Below are 22,747 nucleotides of genomic sequence, written 5' to 3'. Positions count from 1 at the left end.
GTGTAAAAAATAAAATACATAAATGAAATAAGAATGAGCACACTATAATTTTATAGTGATTCTATCAAACAATAACCTATATCGACTCCCTGGAGTCCTCCACTACATGTATTGCACTAACTCTTAGTATCTCTCCTTTAGCCCCCACAACAAGGCGGATAAGCCTTTACAAGAATCACTTCGACCAACTCAGTGCAACAGAGAAATGAAATTTTTTTCACCCTCCTAGTGACTTAGAGAACCTTAGCATCTCTTTTCACCCTCTTGGTAAAGGCAACAAACGTGGAAGCTTTATCACCCTCCTAGTGAAGGTAGAGTACCTTGCAATTCTTTTTCACCCTCCTAGTGAAGGTAGAGAACCCCCGACCTTTAACCATGAAGCTTTTCTTCCCAGAGCAGTCTCAGAGATCATAGAGCTCTATGGAGGAATCATGGTGCAGCTTGCTTATAAAGCTCATTATATGATTTTTATTAATTTCAGGTATAAGAAGGGGTTAGGATCCTCTGAAATGTGGATGATAAGTATTTTAGGTTTTATTTTATTTTTGTATATTAGTTTATTCTTTTGTAGTGAAAAGCATTAAAAAGGATATATTAATATTTGATGCGATCTCCTGCTTTTGTAAATTATATTTTGAAGAAATGAGAAAGATTCATGTATATAAGATTTATAGTTACTTTCATTGGATTTATTTGAATTGATAAATATTTAGTTATTTGCAAATTAATTGAGATATAAAAATAGATAAATTTTCTAAAGTTATAATAACTCTCAAACTATAAGAGGATGCTTGAAGAAGAAGGACAACAAGGATTATCTAACCATATGAGTTAGACTATCAAGATCGGTCTTATAATCTTGTCTAGGTCAGAAATGCCACCAAACATCCTTTACCATTCTAGAACATCGGCTAAACGAATAAAATCATGTGTCATGTCAAGAGTCAATGCAACATACTTCATGGGACATGAAATAATGGAATATTATACGTCCATAGTGTGAAGGCTCTATTATTAGGCTTTTTACTATTATTCACATTATAGATAAATAAAAAAAAGTTTAATAACATATACTATTATTCACATTATAGATAAATAAATCAAGCAACATGTAATGGGTCATATTCCATGGGAGGGATAAGCTTAGCATATCACTTGCAGATAATTTGTTATGAATGAACTATTTATTTACATTTTCATCTTATATGGATATGGGCCATATGGGCCCCTGCAAAAGATCTTATAAATCTCCAATACATCCTGTAAACACATGAAAAAAATACTTCATAAAATGTGCTGCTAACACATAATTGTTCAGTTCCCTTCAATTGGTTTATTTATGTTCATTTTGGCTCAGATGATGACATTTTTGGTGTTATGATGTTTGACTTATAAATTTATGAAAATAGGAGCTTGAAAAGTTCTGAAATTGATTATAATTTTTTTTATTCAAATGTTTATGTTAAAATCTGCGCAAGATCGAATTAATTTTTTTTCCTGTGACATATTAAATTCCATCAAATTGATTAATTTTTGTGTTCATTCTTATCTATGTAAGCTTATTTAAGGCACAAGTTAACAATTAATGGAGGTGTTTGACTTGCTAAAAAAGGAATTCAACTTAAAATGAATGAACGACTATGTAAATTCAATGCATTTAATTTAAAATTGATTAGTTTTGTGTAAAATAAATATATGAGAATACTTTTTCGTATTTGGTTTGGAGTAAAATGAATATGCATAGAGTAATATCGATGTTGATGGTTGATGCGGCAAGTGGTGACTGGCGATGGTGGAGGCGAAGGGGAGAAGCAATGGTGGGCTACGATGCATGTTGAGAAGTTGTGATCGACGAGTGATTGACGGCAACGATCTGAGGCAACTAAAGGTGCTTGGCAAGGCGAGCAATGGCGGGTGATGGTAAATGCATTCCAGGATTGGCCTACAACAAGGCGATGTTCAATGTTGGTGATCAGCAACGGGAGATAGTGATAAGTGGTTGTCAGCAGCGGCGAACGACAAAGGAGGTGGCCTGCGGCATCTTACAGCAGCATGTGTAAAAAAAAAAATTACAGTATATATGCATATATTTGCTCATACTAAGATCACCATGAGTAAAGATACAATCCCTTTATACAACCCCTCTCCTCTCTCTCTCTCTCTATATATAAAAATCCTGACGGCCAAGTTATTGTCAATTGCTCTCTGCCAACAGGGTCTTCCCCAAGCATCCTGACCAACGGCTTACCACTGACAAGAACATGGTTACTCCTGCCTTTGATGGCTTACACGTAGCCTAACAGAGGGTTTAATTGAATATTCTAAAATTTATATTAGTTAAGCACTACAGTTTAACAAATAATTAAGTGTTAAGATATTTTATACTTAATGAGCTTACAATTATGTTTGGGAGAAATATGTACGAATAGGGGTGTAAGTGAGAGAACCAACTTGAGCTCGATTATATAACAAGTTCACCAGCTGAGCTTATCTAGCTGCAACTCGAGCTTAAACGAGCTGAAGTTCGAATTTGATGAGGCTCTATAAATAATATGATTTTTTTTTTTTAAATTTGCAAGGTCTATTTTTTTCTCTTAACAAAGCTGCTATTACAGCTAGGATTTGAATAATAATAATCATAATCTTTTAGAAAAAATGATGCCTAATTGTAACAGTTCCCCATATTAGCTAAGGCCCTACCGCCCTAGCATTAATGAAATTGTAGCAATTTAAAAGAAAAATAAGCAAAAATTATAATGATTCCCTAGAATATAAATAACCTACTTTCTCCTCTTCTTTTTTTTTGGGACATTTAGGCCATTTAAGGCAAACTCACACACACAACGCATACACATAGACTCGAACCTTGGACCTCTTAGTTGGAAGCCTAAGCTCTCAACCAATAGGCCAAGGAGAGTTGTGTACTTTCTCCTCTTCTCACGCAACAAAGATGCAATAGATACGCCTTCTTCTTCTTCAGCACACTCGATCTTTCTCTTCGGTAGTGAAGTCGTGTTCTCACGAGCTACTTGCAAGCCTGTTTTGCCACCATAAACCGAGCTCGAACTTGCCCTTTGAGCTCGACTCTAGTTCAAGCTCATGATTTGGCCGACTAGTCGAACTCGAGTCATCCCTAACTTGAGTTTGACTCAACTTGAGCTCACCTAGACTCATTCACATGCCTAGTACTAGGGGTGTCAATTTCGGGTCACGGGTCGGGTTCGGGTAGAACCCGAAACTGACCCGGGTTCAAACGGGTCGATCCTAACCCGACCCGGGTAGACAAACGGGTCGGAAATGTGAACCTGGATCCGACCCGATTTTGGGTTCTACCGGCGTCACCCGAACCCGACCCGTTTTTTCAAACGGGTCGAATACGGGAACCCGAACCCGACCTGTTTTGAAATCGGTTTGGGTCCAACCCGGATTTTTCGGATCGGATCCGGGTCGAATTTTCATGTCGTGTCAAATATTGACACCCCTACCTAGTACCATAAGATTCTTGTAAATTCAATCAGTTAAAAGAAGCCTTGGACAATCTCTTCCTCAAAGAAAATTGTAAGAATCACCTTAGTTATGGGTAAGAGTATCGTCTCTAAATCTTTTCCTATAAACCACTTAAAAAAATTAGTAATTTATACACGGTTATTTAGGTACATCTAGAATATATAGCATATAATCAAAATTAAAAATCTCCAGCAAGTCTTTCATTTTTTTCTGAATTTTTTCTATGATATGTGGAAATATTTTACAAGAGCTAGCTGAGCTTAAAAACTTTGGTGCCTTAGGCCCAAATCCTTCTTCGGGTTAGGGTATAAATATTTTGTATTAGGGATATATGAGAACATGTTAATATTTTGAATTGGGGATGAAAATAAGAAAATATTTTGAAATTTAATTAATCCCATAGATTTTTCTCATCAAAATAATATTCTCTTGATGATTAATAAGCATAAAAATATATTGATTCCATCAAAGCTATATTATTTTTGTTTTCTTTTGCTAGCTAGCATTCTTCAAATTTTTATTTGCATATCTCATACATATGAAGAACAAGAAAATTTATCAAATCTAAGTCTAGATATCTTTTATCAACTTATCTACACAATTCTTAATAAATCATTAAATAAAGTCCTTCATATATTTTTATCATCAAAATTTTTTATTTAATGTATGGTTACAAGTTTAACAATCTTCATTACAACTATCCCTCGAAACTCTTCATCTCCATCATGCATGACTTGTCTGATGAACTTTAGCTCGTAGTTCTTGATCATGCTATCATGTTGCTCCTCGTTCATACAAATTAACCATGAAGGACCCTCCAACTCAATCATATTAAGCCATCCTCTGAACTTAAATGTTAATGCCTCCCTAGTAAATCAAGCCTTCGACCAACCATCGTCAAAGTTCAACTGACTCAACTAAAACAATCTCTCAAAACGATAAACCTCGAAGCTTTATATAAGATATACTTCTGCTAAAGCAACTTTAACTTTTATTAATTCTGGCTAATACATATAAAAACATCACATTTACTGAAACACACATTCATTTGACCTAAAACCACCACTAACATCCTAAAGTTTAGATCCGGAGGTCCTAACCTTCTCAACAGAAGAAAACTTGTCCAAATATAATAGAGAAGTTTTGGTCATATAGTTGATTGCACCTTAACAAGTCATTACTTTTATAGTCATTCATTAAATATGACCAAACCACCACTTTTTCACCGCATTGAAACCCTCCTAACAACTACTTCATTCCTCTCTCTATACTGCAACCTTCATACTAACCTCCACTCAAACGCTCTCAAGTTATATTTCTCTCTGCCTTAACATAGCTCTAATTCCAAGCCACTAAACAAATTATCTCCCTCTGTAACCTATACATTAAAGATCGATCCCAATGACCCCTCAACACCATTGAACGCATCTAAATTTGTGCTTCTCCTCTTGCATAAAAAGTAATAGTAAATATATTCCATATGTTCTTCAAAATTTACTTAAAATATTAAAAAAAAAATAATCAAAATAAAAATAATTATTTTATATGTAGTATTTTCTTAGAAGGTAGCAATTAAAATATTCATAATAACTCCTTTTAAGTAAAAAAAATTGTAATGTAAAGCATGAAAATCATGCACTAAAAATGTCATATATTCTTAAAAAAAATTGAAATAAATGTCTTCATCCCAATTCTTTTTTATCCAATGAACAGCAAGAAGCACGAAAGCCCACAAGTATCAAGAATCCATTGGGCCTTTTATGATTAAGTTAAGTGAGCAAACTATTTGAAAAAGCCCAGCACTCCAAGTAATAATTTATGTCTATCATTATTTGAAATAGTGGATTAGTAAATTTTTTAATATAAATGTATAAAATATAGTAAACCACATATTTCTTCTTCTTTAAAAAAAAAATTCAAAAAATATAGCAATACTCTGCATATTAATAAATTTAACTATAATATTTCAGGTGGAGCCACTTGGTTGGGTTGAGTTTCCCATGCTTGAGTGCACCTTGCTACTTAAAATTGCAATTATTCGCTAGTTTAAAATCTCAAAAACCATAATATTTCAAAATATAATTAAATATGATAAACAAAATTTAACCTAATGTGCTGCCCCATCATAATGAAAATAAGATAAACATGCGTGCTATTTATTTCCTCGAGAAAAAAATACTCGAAGGTTCGTTAGGATCAAAATATCGAAGTTATTCTTCTAGGCTATGTAAGAAGAATGAAGTTCAGTCCTTCCTACTTCGGCTTTCTTTATTGATGTCGTCGTTGTATGTTCGTTCAAGTTTTTTTCTCTCGGGAGTGACCATAGCGGTGCAGTTCGACATTTCTTCAGTCATTGGTAACTTTAACGTACACGGGAACTGCTTTTTAATATTTATATCGTGCATCATAGATTAGATTATTTTGACAGAGCTCTAGTATAGAGTTAGATAAAGTATCAAAGAGTATATTTTGAGACTTGTTAAAACAGGTGTGAAAACTTGATTTGAATCATGTACGAACACAACTTTAATATGATTCGAATGTGGATTGAACCATTTTCAAATTGCGTTTGAATAAGGCTCATTGTTATAATTAATATCTCAAAAAAGTTCAAAACTAATAGTTATCATGAGGAATATTACTTAGCTTTGATGGCTTACAAAAGAGTTGAATTCTATATGTATTTTGATAAAATACAATTCAAAGACTTATCCATAGTTGCATTTCTCGATGATACTTGTAAGGTCAAGTGCCCACTGTCTTAATAATAATGTTTATGTAACTCTTATTATTATTATAAGAATATTATAACTACTTAGATTTAGTATAAGTACTAAAGTAATGTCACTGATTAGTTGTTCAAATGATGTAATTCTTGTCATTATGATGTGTTATAGCTATTAATTTACACTCAGTTAAATGGACCTTATAATATATTATTGTTATATCTATTGTAGTTATACTTTGCTTATTTACCTTATAGTTAGATTGTTATAATTCTCCTAAGTAAATCTATTCAAAACTTATCTGAACCTTATCCTAGCCTTATTATGTCCCTAATCGAATTATTTATATGTTCTCTATAGCTTAAATTAATGCTTATAGCCCCAAGTTACATGAAGAATTAAAGAACATAGCCCATGTTCACCCATCTGCTAGTTTTAGGTAGATCATAAATTGGAGTTGTAATCTCATATACATTCTTTATCATTTAAGCATCTATAATGCCATCATCATCTATAGCTTATATGTCCAATATATCACCTACTTATGTATATTTTATAACCACGTCATCATCTATTTATACATGATGTATGTCTACATCATCACCTATTTCTATATGTGATATCTCCACATCATTACATGTAATTTTCCAAGATAAAATTTTAGAAAATTTATTTATTTTAATCTCTTTATCAATCAACCAGAGTTCCTTTTAAATTCATCAATATAAATCAATCCAACATAAACAACTCAAAATCATATATATCAAAATATAAAACTATATTCATCCCTCAAAATTAATGTACAATAGCCAAGAATTCAATCTTTATATTTATCAGTTTATCTTTTAATTCTTGACTATAAAAGAATAAAAATTACAAAAATATAGAAATAAAATAAAACATAAATCTTAAATTTGTCTCACTCCCTTGGATTCTGACCCCTTCCTAAAAATATATAAAATCACAAAGTGAACTAACAACTGAGTAGCTTACCATAATCTAAAATTCAAATTAATACAAGATAATAGAAACAATATACATGTAATTATTCAATTACTATCAATATGAATATAGAACTCTGAGGGCATATAACAATAAATAAAATAATATCAGGTCATATGATCAGTAAACATGAGTATAACTATGTATATTAAGAGCAGTGATCATTAACTGGTAACCATATATAAGGGGCTAGTAAATTCTATTATTTTTATACCATTAGTTATAGAATAATTTCTATATATCTTAATTTAGAAAATTTGTATGATTGTTAAATTCATATGCATATCATATAATGTCAATGATATTCATATATATCATGTAAATCAAGTGATTCATATATATCAAATGCATTTGTATCTATATTATTAGTCTTACCATATAGGTGTATCAATCATAACCTATATAAAATACAAATTATAACATGTTAATTATGCAATTTATCATATATAAACTCCTATCATATGTATAGGCAAGCATTGTAAGCAAAATAAGGCATCCAATTATCTATAGTGTTATTCTCATGTCTAATACTATTTTTATAAATCAATTATATCACAAGTCATTTATATTAGTCACTTTCAAATCAGGAGTTATCACTTCTTGCTCCCTGACATATCATATCATACTAATATGTTTCCATATGACTCCCTTGTTATATCATTTAGGATTACAACATAAATCTTATTTTAAAGAAAAACCCATTGACCCACCTTCTTATATAGAGTAATATGTCTCCATCCAATTTCAATTAATGATCAATTATTTTAGGCAAATCTTTCTTACATACACATATTTCACAAGATATATATAATAGTCTTTCTTATAAACACATATTTCATAGTATATATAACATAATAAATGAGCGATATTATGCTCAATATTTAGCTCATTGTATTATATTAATGTATGTAAAATTTGCATATAAATAAAAATTAGTGAAATTCATAAAAAAAAATGCAGTGTGTTCTTTTTCAACATATATGTATCCAATGTAACAAGTATGCATATCATATACTGATATTATGAGATTTTAACGATTATTTATTCAATTTTCATATTTATCTAAATTTTTTAAATTAGGATATTTCCCCAATAATACAAAAACACCTCATGAAAATTCAATATGTTCTTGTGAGTATGTGTAGAATGATTAAAATTATCATACTAAAAATTACATGATGGAAGTTCGCTAAAAATAAAGATATCTTAACTTTTGTAATTTTTACTAAATTAAAATTCATAAAATAAAAAATATACAAAAACATTAAAATTAGAGGTAGGCTATCTCGAAATGAACAACTTTCCAATAAGATTGATTGGCAAAATAACCTCTATGACCTCCAAAACCTAACTTTCCTCTCCTCTCTCCTCTCTTCTTCCCTTGATTTTTTGATTATGCTCTTTATTGGTCGAATCCCGAATGGAGGAAAAAGGCATATGAAGAGTTTGTAGTATATAAGGATTTTTTTATAAAAAAATATCTTAAGCACAAAAATGTAATTATGACAATTATTCAATTTTTAGCATAAAATTCATATAAATCATTTTATACCTTTAAATCCAGTGCTCTAAAATTTATTGAAAAATATTCATAAAATAGCACAATATGTCTAAAAAATTATGGCGAAGATGAATTCTAAACTTCACTTATAATGAATTCTAAAAGATTATTTGACTTGATCAAAATATGAGCTATTATATTGCCTACACCAAAATAAAATGTAAAACTTACTAATCTTGCATTATCCTTAATTGCACTAAATTCATATATGGAAGATTGTTGTTGAATGAATAAGGATTTCTCATTAAAGAAAAAAAAAAGAGATCATAATTTATAAGTAATACAATTAGAGTAATTGAAATTACAAACATCCCCCACCAAAATAGTACATCACATCCAATTTCAAATTAAATAATTTATCAACCTATGTTACTTTTAATATAATATCTATGATATTTTCAAGAGAAAAATATTTTTGTATCATAAATCCTTTGTAGGTTGCTTAATCAGAGGAGTTGAATTTGCGGACTATGTTCCACCAAAGTGGCACACCACCTCTAATTTTAGGCTAAATCGATTCTTATCAACATATATTGTTTTGTCTTTAAGATCTATGATAATTTCAAGAGAAGTAATTTTGAAATTAGAAGGCTATATTGACATTCTTCATATGCAATGAAATATGAGAATAATAATAATATTTTGATGATAATAAATTTTAAATATAGTTTCTAAAAAAAAGGTCGATAATAAACTGTTAGATATATTTTCTAATAAAATAAATATGGGGATTTACATGCATACAATTTTATTTCATGCTATTTATATATCTAATATTTAAAATTTAATATTATATGTCTATCATCTATAAAATAAATATGAGTGCATGGAATGAAATATTAAAATTTATAGGATGGTATGAGCGATAAGAATGAAATATATGAGTGATATATTTGATATTAAAATTTTATATAAATGATAGGAATAAAATATTAAAATTTTAGAGGTTAGATATGTAAATATAACGAAATAAATGATATGTTTGTAAATCCCAAATAAATAATGACTATGAGGGATATCTTAGTCCTGGAGCGTCCGAGGGGTGGTCGCCCGGAAAAATGGCGCTGGCTTCGACGGCCTTTTTCTCTCGCTTCTCTGGTTTTCCATCAAGCCCTGTGTGCTCCTACCTCCAAAAATTCTTCTCTACCTCCTTTCTTCTTCCTTCCTCAATCCCACCACAACCTCAGCTTCTCCTCCTTTCTCGCTCTTCGCGTCCATTTACATCAACCTCGTCTTCTTTTGTGCTCACTACCCAACTCCACCGTCAAGTCGAGCACGGCGATTCCGGCTTCCCCATAATTTCAGACACTGAAGATGCAGAAAAATTATGGGAAGAAGGAGAAGAGGAAGAGGATGAGTCCTTGACTGAGCAGCCGCAGGCGACCGAACGCGTCAATGCGGCGCTTCCGACCTTCCCAACCCCTAAGCTCACCATCAAGGAGAAGAAAGAATTAGCTTCATATGCCCATAGCCTCGGTAAGAAGCTCAAAAGTCAGCAGGTCGGCAAATCTGGTGTCACCCCTACCGTCGCAGCCGCCATGGTGGAAACCCTCGAGGCCAACGAGCTCCTCAAGGTTTGTAATATTCTTTCCACCGTCTTCTTGCTCAACCTTTTTCATTTATTTATTTTTAACTTCATATGAATATTTAGGTCATTTGCCTTGCAGTGTTGATATCCTCTCGTAATGCATAGCATCAAGCCGGAGTTTTGGCATTACTGTTTCTTTAGGGCTGTTTGACTACAACTAGGATTTAATTCCACTAGGGTTTAGTAAATCTTGTAAATCAGGAGTTAGTAATCTTGCAGTGGTTTAATCCTGAAAGCTATTTGGCATGACATGCTATGTCCAGTTAAGTTTGATGAACTATTTGACTATTTTTTCAGGATTTAGTAAATCTTTAAACAATAGACCCAAGATATTTAAAACGTGCACTCGTTTTAATGACTTAATCACCCAATGTCACAATCCTACCATTAGATATGTTACTACTAAAATTACACTCCATGTGTTCACTTTTAGATATACTCAATTGAAAACTCATAGACTCTTACTTGACTTCCATAATTCAAAATTTTTATCAACTCCCTCTCTAGTATTATCAACAAAAAGAATAGACCATGGTACATCCTCTTGCAAATGTCTAGGAAGAAAAATATTAAATAATAACTATTTATCATATTCATCTTATGTCATACTTTTGTTGTCATTTATAGAGCCATTATCACCATAACAAAGCTTTTAAATCATTTTAGATCAAGTCCTCTCAAACACTTATACACATAACTTATACTTGTCACATCATCTATATACATTAGTTCACATAATATACAAAAGTTACTCTGTTTAGTAATGTATTCATTTATAACCATCACATTCTTCAAGTAGTGATTCAGGTCCTCTAATTCAGACCTCACTCAACCTGTTTTCTTTTATCATGCATTTCATATTGTTGCATGTTGAACATTCATAGTATTAGGAGAGTTTATCATCTCAGTGTCGTACGAAAATTTCACACACAAATATATTGCAAGCATCACACATGAGATACAAGATTTTTATGTGGAAAACTCAAGGAAATAATTTTATGGGGTCTAGCCCATTTAAAATGGTTCCATTAGTATGAGTTGATGTTTAAAAGGGCATCCTTCTCTGTAAATGGAAAAGAAGTTAATATAATGTGATAGAAATGAACCATGGTATTGATTTTCAGTTATGGTTGTAGGGGTTTTCTAGTGTTTGAGTTATCATCAAGTGATGTTGGAAAGTTAGCTTGGTCAGTGACTGGGTAACCGGGAAAACAGGGTGTTGAATATTAGTAGCTGATGGACATTAGTTTTTGGTTGACGTCGAGCAATGGTTCATTAGGAACATTAAAATTCATGTGACAGTCTGTAGCCGACTTAATTGCTTTTCTTATAAAAAGGAAGGCTAGTTGACCGGGAAGACAATCGTCCATTGTGATTGAGGATAGACATTGAATATCATTATTTGGTATGTGTATGGAGATTGATGGGGAATAAAGAATGTTGGGTGATGATCTAATTAGATGTTCTCTTTATAGGTGGAAGACCAATTAATTGTTAAAAAGGTGCTAGATGTTGATGGTTGATAGATGTTTAATGTCCGTTGGTGGTTAGCATGAGGTGAAAAGTCAATAGGGAATGGCAGAAGTCACAATGTGAGATCAGTTTGGTTCTCCTGATAGGAGGGAAGACTTATCAACAGGTAAAATAGAGTTCATACATCAGTGGCTTACAATCCTCCGATGACGGTCGATAGGGAACATCAGAAATTGGGCGACGCTTGATTCATTTTTTCTTATGATAAGAGGGGAAAACAACCGATTGGTATGACGAGCATCAGATGTTGGGGCCGGGCAAATGTTATATGTCGATGGTCGACTAATGTCAGTTAATTATTGGTAGGCATTAAGTCATGGTAATAAGAAATGTCTAAAGTTAGGTTTCGACAGTCGCTCAGTTTGGTTCTCTCCTTATGGAAGTCCAGTTTTGGTGATTCAAAAGATGAGCATTAATGCTAGTTGACAAATTGTGTCCGATGATCGGTTGTTGGCTTGATTGTTTCCTTGATAGGAGGGGAAACTCTACAATTGGTAAGATTGGCATCGAGGTTGGTTGACAGACAATATCAGGCAATGGTGAGGATTGGCATTGACATTGGTTGATGAATGATGTAATAGGCATTGGCGAAGATGGGCGTCAACGTTGAAGATGACAAGCAGAGCTCTGAAATTATTTAGTATGGAAATTCTTTCCACCAAAAATTTCTCCCTATGATTGTATTGAAAAAAGGTCTATTTATATATTTGAGAGCGAGTATTTTGGTCATTTCTTCTAAAAATATCGACTATCCATGGAACGATTCAAAAATGTATCCCTTGATTATTTGATATTATTTTGACATTTTGGTGCATTAATTAACTAAAAAATGAGTGATATTGGGCTTATCAATTTTCTCTCGTGGATATGCTTGTCCGTACATAAGCACACAAAATCTTGTTCCTCAAATGGCCTTTAGATGGCATAGTTTGGGTCCATTTGAATTTAGATCTAAGTATTCTGTCTTGTTGAGATCATATTGTTAATTGTACTATCTCAAGTTTATGTTTGTTGAAAATGGAGTTTAATTAATCTTGAAGTAAGTTTTTAGAGTTTCTACCCATGAATGATTCGATGAATTTATGGTGATGTATAGAGTATCAACATCAATAACATCAAGCTTTTATCCCACTATGTGAGGTCGGCTACATGAATATTTTGTCTCCATTGTGTTAGGTTAAGAGTTAAATTCTTATTTAAATCTAATAAAAATGTTATTTCTAATATTTTCTTATTAAATATTTTTAGGTCTACCTCTACCTGTCTTAACATAAGTTAAATCTAATGCATCTACTCTCTTAATCGAGTCATCAGAAGGCCGACGTTTTATGTGACTAAACCATCTAAGCTGACTCTCCCTAATCTTATCTGCCACTAGAGTTACTCCAACAGTTTCACGTATATACTCATTCCGCATGCTGTCTCTAAGAGTGATGCCACTCATCCACCTGAGCATCCTCATCTTTATGAACATAAAATCTTTGTTATATAAAATGATGTATGAAGTATTATTATATAAAATCTTTGTAAACATATAGCTCAGCAGGTTACATGTAATTGTTATAAAAGAGGATTAAGATGCACAACTATGATATTTAATCATAATATATTGGGCATTTGTTAACATATATTGGTCATACATTTCTGTATGAGGTATTTACATGCACATCCCGTTCTTTTGTCACTAACATGGTAATTTATTTGGAGGTATTATTTGGTCACGAATTTATAGCTTGCCCTCCTGCATCACACAAGATCAGTTTGCTCTCCTGCATTTATTGGGTTCATCATAGGATAAATATTTTATGCATGATAGTTTTATGGACATCTCATTCTTTCATCACTTCACAATAAATTGACATGATCTAATTATAAAGTTGGCATCATTTGTTTGCAAGCTTGTAGCTTGATTTTCTGCTTATACAGGGTTCATTATTCACAGAAGCATATCAACTTGTTGTCCTACCTTTATAGGGGTCAGCATTAGCATAATCACAATAGCATGCTCCCTTGCATCTGCAGGTTTCATCATTAACACAAGTACTTTTTTATGTAGGGTAGTTATATACACATCTCAATCTTTCACACTTCACATTAATCTTGACTTGATCTAATTATACATATGGTATCATTTGGTCTCACGCTAGTAACCTGTTTTCCTGCTTTTGTAGGGTTGATCATTCATGCATGCCATGAACTTGCTCTCTTACCTTGGTAGGGGTCATCATTATCATAAGAACTATAGCATGTTCTTCCACATTTGCATTGTTAATCATTATCACAAGTATTCTACCTAGGGTAATTGTATGTAATTAAAAAAAATAAAAAATAAAAATAAAAAATAAAAAATAAAAAATAGGGTAATTATATGCACATTTCATTTTTTCATCAGTGCACATCGAATTTCACAAGATCAAATTACATAGGAGGCATTATTTGGTTCAAACTTGTAGCTTGATCTCCTACATCTATAGGCTTCATCCTTCACAAAAACAGATCAACTTGCTTCCTACCTTTGTAGGTGTCATCATTAGTATAAGCACTATACCTTACTCTCTTGTATTTGTATGGTTCATCATTAGCATAAGTCTTCTTACTTGCTCTCTTGCACTTGCAGGAGTTATCATTGGCATAAGCACATTAGCTTCTTGTCCTACATCAGAAGGGATCCTTTAATGGTAGTCATCATTGGCCGCCGGCTAGAGTCCTCTCAAAAAAGACTACAACAAATATAAATCACGTAATATCCAAAATACATATTATTAGCCTTAAATAGGCTCCCGTAATTCCCTCTCAAATCAGCCTCCTTTTCCTAAATAATTCCCTCTTATATTTGAATTCAAATTAGATATCTTTCCTTTATTAATTCCCTCCCAATTGTAATTAAACTTTTATAAATAATTCCTCCTCATTTTCACTAAATAATTCCTTATTAGATTTTTAATTCAAATTAGATATTTTGCCCTAAATAATTCCTTCCCAATTATAATTAAAACTTTCATAAGCAATTCTCCCTTGATTAAGAACCTTTCTAAATAAGTTCCTCTTGATTAGGAAACTTCATAATTCCCTCCCAATCAAAACAGCCCCCTTTCCCTAAATAAATATTCCCAATTCCCTCCCAATTTTTATCTTCTATGGTAAGTAATTAATCCCCTTTGAGCGCTCCCCCCGCCCCCTCTCCTCGCCTACACCCCACCCTAGTGGGGCTCACAGGCTCAGCCGGTCCATCAATACCCCCCTCCCAAAGTGTTACCTTGTCCTCAAGGTGAAACGAAGGAAACTGCTATTGAAGCATTGAACTAATAGCATTGGGCTAAAAAATGGACTGTCACTGCATCGAGTGATCCTTTTCTCCAACATCTCCTTGATCAATCTCTCGATCTCATCCTTCTAGAGTTGGGGATAACGGTATGGACAAACACTGATAGGTGAGACTCCTTCCTTCAAGATGGTAGTATGCCCATTTTCCCATGTAATTTCACAAGATCAAATGACATAGGAGGCATTATTTGGTTCAAACTTGTAGCTTGATCTCCTACATCTATAGGCTTCATCCTTTGCAAAGACAGATCAAACTTGCTTCCTACCTTTGTGGTGTCATCATTAGTATAAGCACTATACTTTACTCTCTTGCATTTGTATGGTTCATCATTAGCATAAGACTTCTTACTTGCTCTCTTGCACTTGCAGGAGTTATCATTGGCATAAGCACATTAGCTTCTTGTCCTACATCAGAAGGGATCCTTTAATGGTAGTCATCATTGGTCGCTGGCTAGAGTCCTCTCAAAAAAGACTACAACAAATATAAATCATGTAATACCCAAAATACATATTATGAGCCTTAAATAGGCTCCCATAATTCCCTCCCAAATCAGTCATTTTTCCTAAATAATTCCCTCTTATATTTGAATTCAAATTAGATCTCTTTCCTTAATTAATTCCCTCCCAATTCTAATTAAACTTTCATAAATAATTCCTTCTCATTTTCACTAAATAATTCCTTCTTAGATTTTGAATCCAAATTAGATATTTTGCCCTAAATAATTCCTTCTCAATTATAATTAAAACTTTCATAAATAATTTTTCCTTGATTAAGAACCTTCCTAAACAACTCCCTCTTGATTAGGAAACTTCCTAATTCCCTCCCAATCAAGTCAGCCCCCTTTTCCTAAATAAATATTCCTAATTCCCTCCCAATTTTGATCTTCTATGGTAAGAAATTACACACCAAAAAAAAACTTGTTGGAACACCTCTCAACATTGTTGTAGGAGTGATTGAACCATGTCTGATGTTTCTATCTTAATCTCATCTTCTTCCCCTTTCAAACTTTTTAGCTACACCAAAAATTCCACTCCTTCACCCTTTCCCCTACTTAGAAGTGACTCCAAAAGGTGGCTTCTTTTCTTCTTCCCCAAAACTTCTCCCTCCTTATCCTCCCTTATCATCCCTATATTAGGGGTTTTCCCACTTCCCTGTCCGGTCAATGGTGCGCATCCGATTTTGTCGGTTGAGTATGAAGGAAGCTCCAATATTTTTCTCATCATCTCCTTCAAGATGGAAAAACTTACTATCGATATTCTCATGGATGACTGAAATTTGAGTTTGAAAATTTGAAATCTTTTTTGCAAAATCAGATTTCAATTGGCTAAACTCCCCTTCCAATACTTCTACCTTTCTCCCTGCCATAGGTACCCAGATCTATGCTCTAATACCAATTTGATAGGATGTGGATGTAGAAATTGAGAAAATTAGGAAGAGTAACACATAAGAACACTTTTTATTGAAGGATCTATGAAGGAAAACTCAAGAGTCAAGATACAGTTGGATCTTCAATTGGAGAAGAATATCCGGCTCTCCCAAATCCTTAGCCGCCGGCTATAATCCTCTCAAAAAAGATGACAACAAATGCAAATCGTATAATACTCAAAATACAATATTGTTAACCTTAAATAGACTCCCATAATTCTCTCCCAAATCAGTCCCCTTTCCCTAAATGCTTCCCTCTCATATTTGAATTCAAATTAGATCTCTTTCCCTAATTAATTCCCTCTCAATTATAATTAAAACTTTCTTAAACAATTCCTCCTTTTCCCTAAGTAATTCCCTCTTAGATTTTGAATTCAAATTAGATCTTTTGCCATAAATAATTTCCTCCTAATTGTAATTAAAACTTTATTAAACAATTCACACTTGATTAAGAACCTTCCTAAGCAACTCCCTCTTGATTAGGAAACTTCATGATTCCCTTCTAATCAAATCAGCCTCTTTTCCTAAATAAGCATTCTTAATTCCCTCCCAATTTTGATCTTCTATGGTAAGTAATTAGTCCCCTTTAAGCCCCTCTCTCTCCTTGCCCACCGTTCACACTAGTGGAGCCCACAGGCTCAGCCGGTCCATCATTATTGTAGCTCCCTTCGTGATTGTGGGTTTAGTGCTCTTTTACGAGTGACTGCTTCTTCAATGGCCAATTTTCTCTTATCTTTTTTTGGGCTTATATTACTTGAAGACATTTACAAGGAGTTTTTTTGGCTTGGTACAAATTATTCTTAGGTGTGCAAATCATTCTTTTCCCTCAAAATTTCTACTCATTGATCAAATATGAGGAATTGTGGGAGGGTTTATCTCATTATTCACGCATGAGGCTTGCTTCATGGCAACATCTTCCCTTCTTCCTCTTACTCTCCTTTCTCTCTCATTTTTCTTTTCATTTTTGTTTAGTTTTTTGTCAAATTTGTTGCATGGCTTATTTTTTTGCATGAAATTCCAATAGGTTGTGCGCCTTTTGTGATCGTTAATTTTCTTGTCATTAATTTAACATATACCAAACCAAAGTGTTTTCACTTGAATTTGATTTTGTCCTTTTTTTAGTTTTCATAGGAAGTTGTAAATAGTTATTTAAGAATTAATAGCCTTTTCTTCTTGCAAAAGTGAATGGCTGTAGCATCGATTTATCTCACCTAAAGTTGCACTACATATTAAACTTAAGACTTTAATATGGCCTACATCATGCATTTTATTCATCGTTAAGGGGAGTGAGGAGAGGGGAGAGATTTTTAATGTGATTTTTGTTAATGAATCGAGAAAAGGAATGTGATGGTAGTGGGAATGTATAAAAGCAAATGGGTATGTGGTGAGAGTCAGGGGGTCATTTTATCTCTGAATCATCCTTTTTCAATTAATTTTCAAACTTTCTGATTAATGTTCCATCTGCTTAGGAATTATCTATCATGGTAAGATGCATTGCAAGTATGCTACATTTTGGCAATCTGGGGTATCCAGATTTTATGTTGAGTGTTTGTGTTATTCTTCTATTGAAAAGAGATCCTTCACATCAAATTCAACACTATCACCACATGTATTCCAATAAGCTATTTATTAAATCTGGTTTTTCTTATTATTTGGTCATAGTTCCTGATGTGAAACATATGCATGGAACAAGAATTGCAATTAAGATATTAATAGAAGTGATAAACGTTGCTTTACTACCAACAAACTCTTAGTTTGCTCAAATAAAAGTTTAAGAAGATGACATGAGTGATTAAACAATAGCAATAGGTTACAATTTGAGATTAATAGGACTTGCAAAATAACAGCCAATGACTAATAGATAATTCAAATAGCAAATGTAACAAAAGGCACAAGTTTAAAATCTAGATGGTTCACCTTAAGATCCTTCACTCAATCTCTCGAAAGTGGAGGTTAGCGGAGGAGGATTGCAAGCACGCTTAAAGATGTCACTATCACACAAGTGATGCCGAGAGGACTAGTCGCCGGGGAAGAAGCCGGATTTGGGGAAGATGGTGGACGTCCGTTGATGATCTAATCGTCAGCCAGAAGTTGCTCGTCGATGACGTCCACGAGGGTGGGAAGAATACGGTTCAAGTAATCCTCAACGGTGTGATCGAAGCCGAACCCAACATCAAAGAATGACGAACGGACGATGTCGATGTCTCCTTGAAAGTCATATGCAAATCCGTGATCACGCTCCGGATCCGCCATGCATTCTTGCCGGAAGGTGAAGGAGCACCGATGGAAAGAAGAGGTAGAGGAGGTGGCGGTTGGAGGGGGAATTAGGTTTGAAGGAGCTTGGGTTAAGTTAAGGTGGAGGTGTTCTAATCTCAAAATCTAAAAATAATTTCAGGTTTTGAGTAAAAATGGAGGGAACTAATTTGAAATTTGGATTTAAAATTAATTGCAATTAAGAGCCTTGAATGAGCATTAATGGGGGGGGGTCAAGCATGGGGCCGGCAGCATGGAGAGAGAGGGAGAGGAGTTTAAGCCAAACCTGTAATTAATTTCAGGATTTGAGTAGATTTGGAGTGAAATTAATTTAAATTTCAAATTAATTATAACAAATGCATTGATTGGGGATTAATGGGGGAAAAGCCATACATGTGGCTAGCGGCATGTTGGGGGGAGAGGGAGAGGGGTGAGGATTTAAAAGCTTCTTTAGTTAGCTTTCAAAATAAAGAAAAGGAAAATTAAATCCGATTCAATTTAAAATTAAATTGAATGAGATTTAAAACTTTCCAAATATGGCTTTGACAAATTAGGAAAGAATTTGAAATTTCAAATTGAGGAGTTTTCTTCCTAAATCAAGGGAGGTTATTTAGGTAGGTGATGATGATGACATTAACCATCATTAATGGTGGATGGGCACTAGGGTCGGCGGCATGGTGGTGGGGTTTGGGAGAATTCAGTTGGGGAAGGATGAGGTGAAGCCAGTGGTGGAGCTTGAGGAGGGATTGGATGGTGGAGGTTAAGCACTTGGTGGTGCAGTAAGAGGGGTGGTGGATGGAGAGGGGGAGAAAGGAGATGAAAGAAAAACAAATAAGATAAAAGTAAACTAACGAACTCACGAAGAGATCGTAAGAACCGTGAATCTTGGACTCTTCCAAAGATTGACGGGTATTGCAAATCACCCTCCTTGGGCTTCTCCTCTCATGAACTCACTAAGAGATCAAACAAGAACAAACTCTTTTTTTTTCATTCAATAATTCATCATCTAGCATGGGGCCGGCGGCATGGAGAGAGAGGGAGAGGAGTTTAAGCCAAACCTGAAATTAATTTCAGGATTTGAGTAGATTTGGAGTGAAATTAATTTGAAATTTGATTTCAAATTAATTATAACAAATGCATTGATTGGGGATTAATGGGGGAAAAGCCTTACATGTGGCTAGCGGCATGTTGGGGGGAGAGGGAGAGGGGTGAGGATTTAAAAGCTTCTTTAGTTAGCTTTCAAAATAAAGAAAAGGAAAATTAAATCCGATTCAATTTAAAATTAAATTGAATGAGATTTAAAACTTTCCAAATATGGCTTTGACAAATTAGGAAAGAATTTGAAATTTCAAAATTTGAATTTCAAATTGAGTAGTTCTCTTCCTAAATCAAGGGATGTTATTTAGGTAGGTGATGATGATGACATTAACCATCATTAATGGTGGATGGGCACTAGGGCCGGCGGCATGGTGGTGGGGTTTGGGAGAATTCAGTTGGGGAAGGATGAGGTGAAGCCGGTGGTGGAGCTTGAGGAGGGATTGGATGGTGGAGGTTAAGCACTTGGTGGTGGAGTAAGAGGGGTGGTGGATGGAGAGGGGGAGAAAGGAGAAGAAAGAAAAACAAATAAGATAAAAGTAAACTAACGAACTCACAAAGAGATCGTAAGAACCGCGAATCTTGGACTCTTCCAAAGATTGGCGGGTATTGCAAATCACCCTCCTCGGGCTTCTCCACTCATGAACTCACTAAGAGATCAACATGAACTCACTAAGAGATCAACAAGAATTTTTTTTTCATTCAATAATTCATCATCTAGTACAATGCATGAAGCCTTCTATAAATAGGCCAAAATGAAACAAAAACTAAAAGACATAAATGCCCTCGGGGCTACAATATCCAATGACCATCCATAAGGGTAAAACAGTAAAAACTGAAAAATAAAAGAAACTACTATATAAAATGACTCAAAATATAAACTCGTGATCGTGGCCATCGATCTACGGTGTCTCCGATGGTACACGTGTCGAAATCACTGACGATGTCCTCATCAGTTCCCCAACTAGATCATCAAACCTGCACCCTCATTGGATTAACTGAATATTTTGTATGTGCATGCTTAGGATTAGTACTCGCATCAAGAAGGACAACGAGATTTGCATCGGTTGTAAGGAAGAAGAATTTGAGGTTGTAGCGCTAAGCTTCCATGCGCACAGTAATATTCTTTTGAAAACCATTATGGAAAAACTATGGAGAGGATCTTTGTTATTCCTTGAAAAATTATGCATTTGTTTTTTACGGGGTTTTGGGAAAAATGCAAAATTAGAATTAGAGAACGTAAAACTGTTTCCTTGAAAGATGAAAATTTTGAAAACCTTCTCAAATTCCACCTCACTTCGAACTTCTCCAATCCATGAACTGATGAATAGCTTGATGTCTTTCTCCGCTCACTACTATTCCAGCGATTTCTAAGTTAGAAAAAAACTAAGAGAATAACTCAGTGAGCCTTTTATATTTTGTACAAGAAAACTCTCCAAGAGAGTTCCTTTTTCTAGAAAACATCCCTCCACTAGTTTGAGGCATAGTATTTAGTTTATGGGAACAGGATTACTATTAAGTTAATGGCAATCTTGTTTTGTACTATGTCATAACAGGCTCCAGCGACTTTTACTATTCTTATCTTCGCTGTCAAAAGAGAGCAAAGCCAAAAAAAACAATAGTAGTATTTTTTAGATTTTGTTTTAAAAGGTAAGGTCGTGTATGAAGAATCATGGCAGCATCCGTATAACCATCATCCTTGTGCATCATATTTAAGTCTAACAAAATCCTGAAACCTTATTTTTTATATTTGGTTTTTTTAACCATTGCTCGGTTGAAACGAGACTAAAATCTCACTTAGGCTTCATTTGGGACAGCTATCTTACTGCTTCTTAATGCAGCTTCTTAAAATTTTTATACTAAAAAGCTGCTTTAAGAAACAGTAAAAAAGCCGTCCCAAATGAAACCTTAATTTGATCTTGAAGTAGAAAATCAGGCCACTAATCCTTTTTCTGGAATTCAATTATTGGTTTCTTAAAAATGTTCTGACCAGAAATTATTCCTCTTGTAACTTGCCTCTAGGATGAATACCATTTAGATATAGATTTCTCAAAGTGCTTTTTTGAATGCCTTGATTTTAGCCTCTCTGTTGAGAGGGTAATTTATGGAAATTCATTGTCTTCTTGCAGCTCAAAATACATGGGAGCTGCCCTGGAGAACTGAGTGATGTTGTAAAGCAGCTTGAGACTGCAACCGGTTCAGCAGCAGTCGGCCAGATTGGTCGGACTGTGATTCTCTACAGGCCTAGTCTCACAAAGATTAAAAACAAAAATTCTGATACAAGAAGAGAACAACAGCAGACAAAGTCAGTTAAATCAGTCACTAAGTTAAATGTTCCCAAGAAGACACAAGCAACAAGAACCTTCAGTAGATCCTAACAATAGAGTTCAAGTACCAAAGAAGGATTCTACATGGTAATGCCTCTGCGAAAATTTTGTGGCCTCATCAACTGAACTATAAAAACTTCGTAAGCTCTTATATTTTTGACAGGCTTTTGTCGTGTAGCATGGAACATTCTTGGTTGTAAAAAATGCAGGTTAAGTGTTTGCCAAGCGAAGTAGTTGGTGTGGCTGTGCTTCCTGCTGTCATTTTCTTATTTCTTCCAATGTTTTGTTAGTTAAAATCCGTGTATGCTTGGTGTTATTGTTAGATTACCCCATTAGATCTCTTTAATTTAACTCATGAAAATCTTTGTTTAATTAACGATAAGGCTCTAGTAAGCCAATTTGCTA

General features: G+C 33.9%; 1 protein-coding gene across 1 annotated transcript; it reads left to right on the top strand.

Annotated features, from left to right (window-relative positions):
- The first annotated feature begins 9,814 nt into the window (after nt 1-9,814).
- Nucleotides 9,815-22,747, top strand: LOC110108978. The gene is made up of 2 exons (XM_020839852.2): nt 9,815-10,370; nt 22,145-22,747. Exons 1-2 carry the CDS (start codon nt 9,855-9,857, stop codon nt 22,391-22,393), a joined length of 765 nt encoding a protein of 254 aa, XP_020695511.1. The 5' UTR covers nt 9,815-9,854; the 3' UTR covers nt 22,394-22,747.

Source organism: Dendrobium catenatum, unplaced genomic scaffold (assembly GCF_001605985.2).
Source record: "Dendrobium catenatum unplaced genomic scaffold, ASM160598v2 original_scaffold_71536, whole genome shotgun sequence".
In the NCBI taxonomy this organism is placed as follows: domain Eukaryota; kingdom Viridiplantae; phylum Streptophyta; class Magnoliopsida; order Asparagales; family Orchidaceae; genus Dendrobium; species Dendrobium catenatum.
This window is presented reverse-complemented; position numbering and strand designations above follow the sequence as displayed.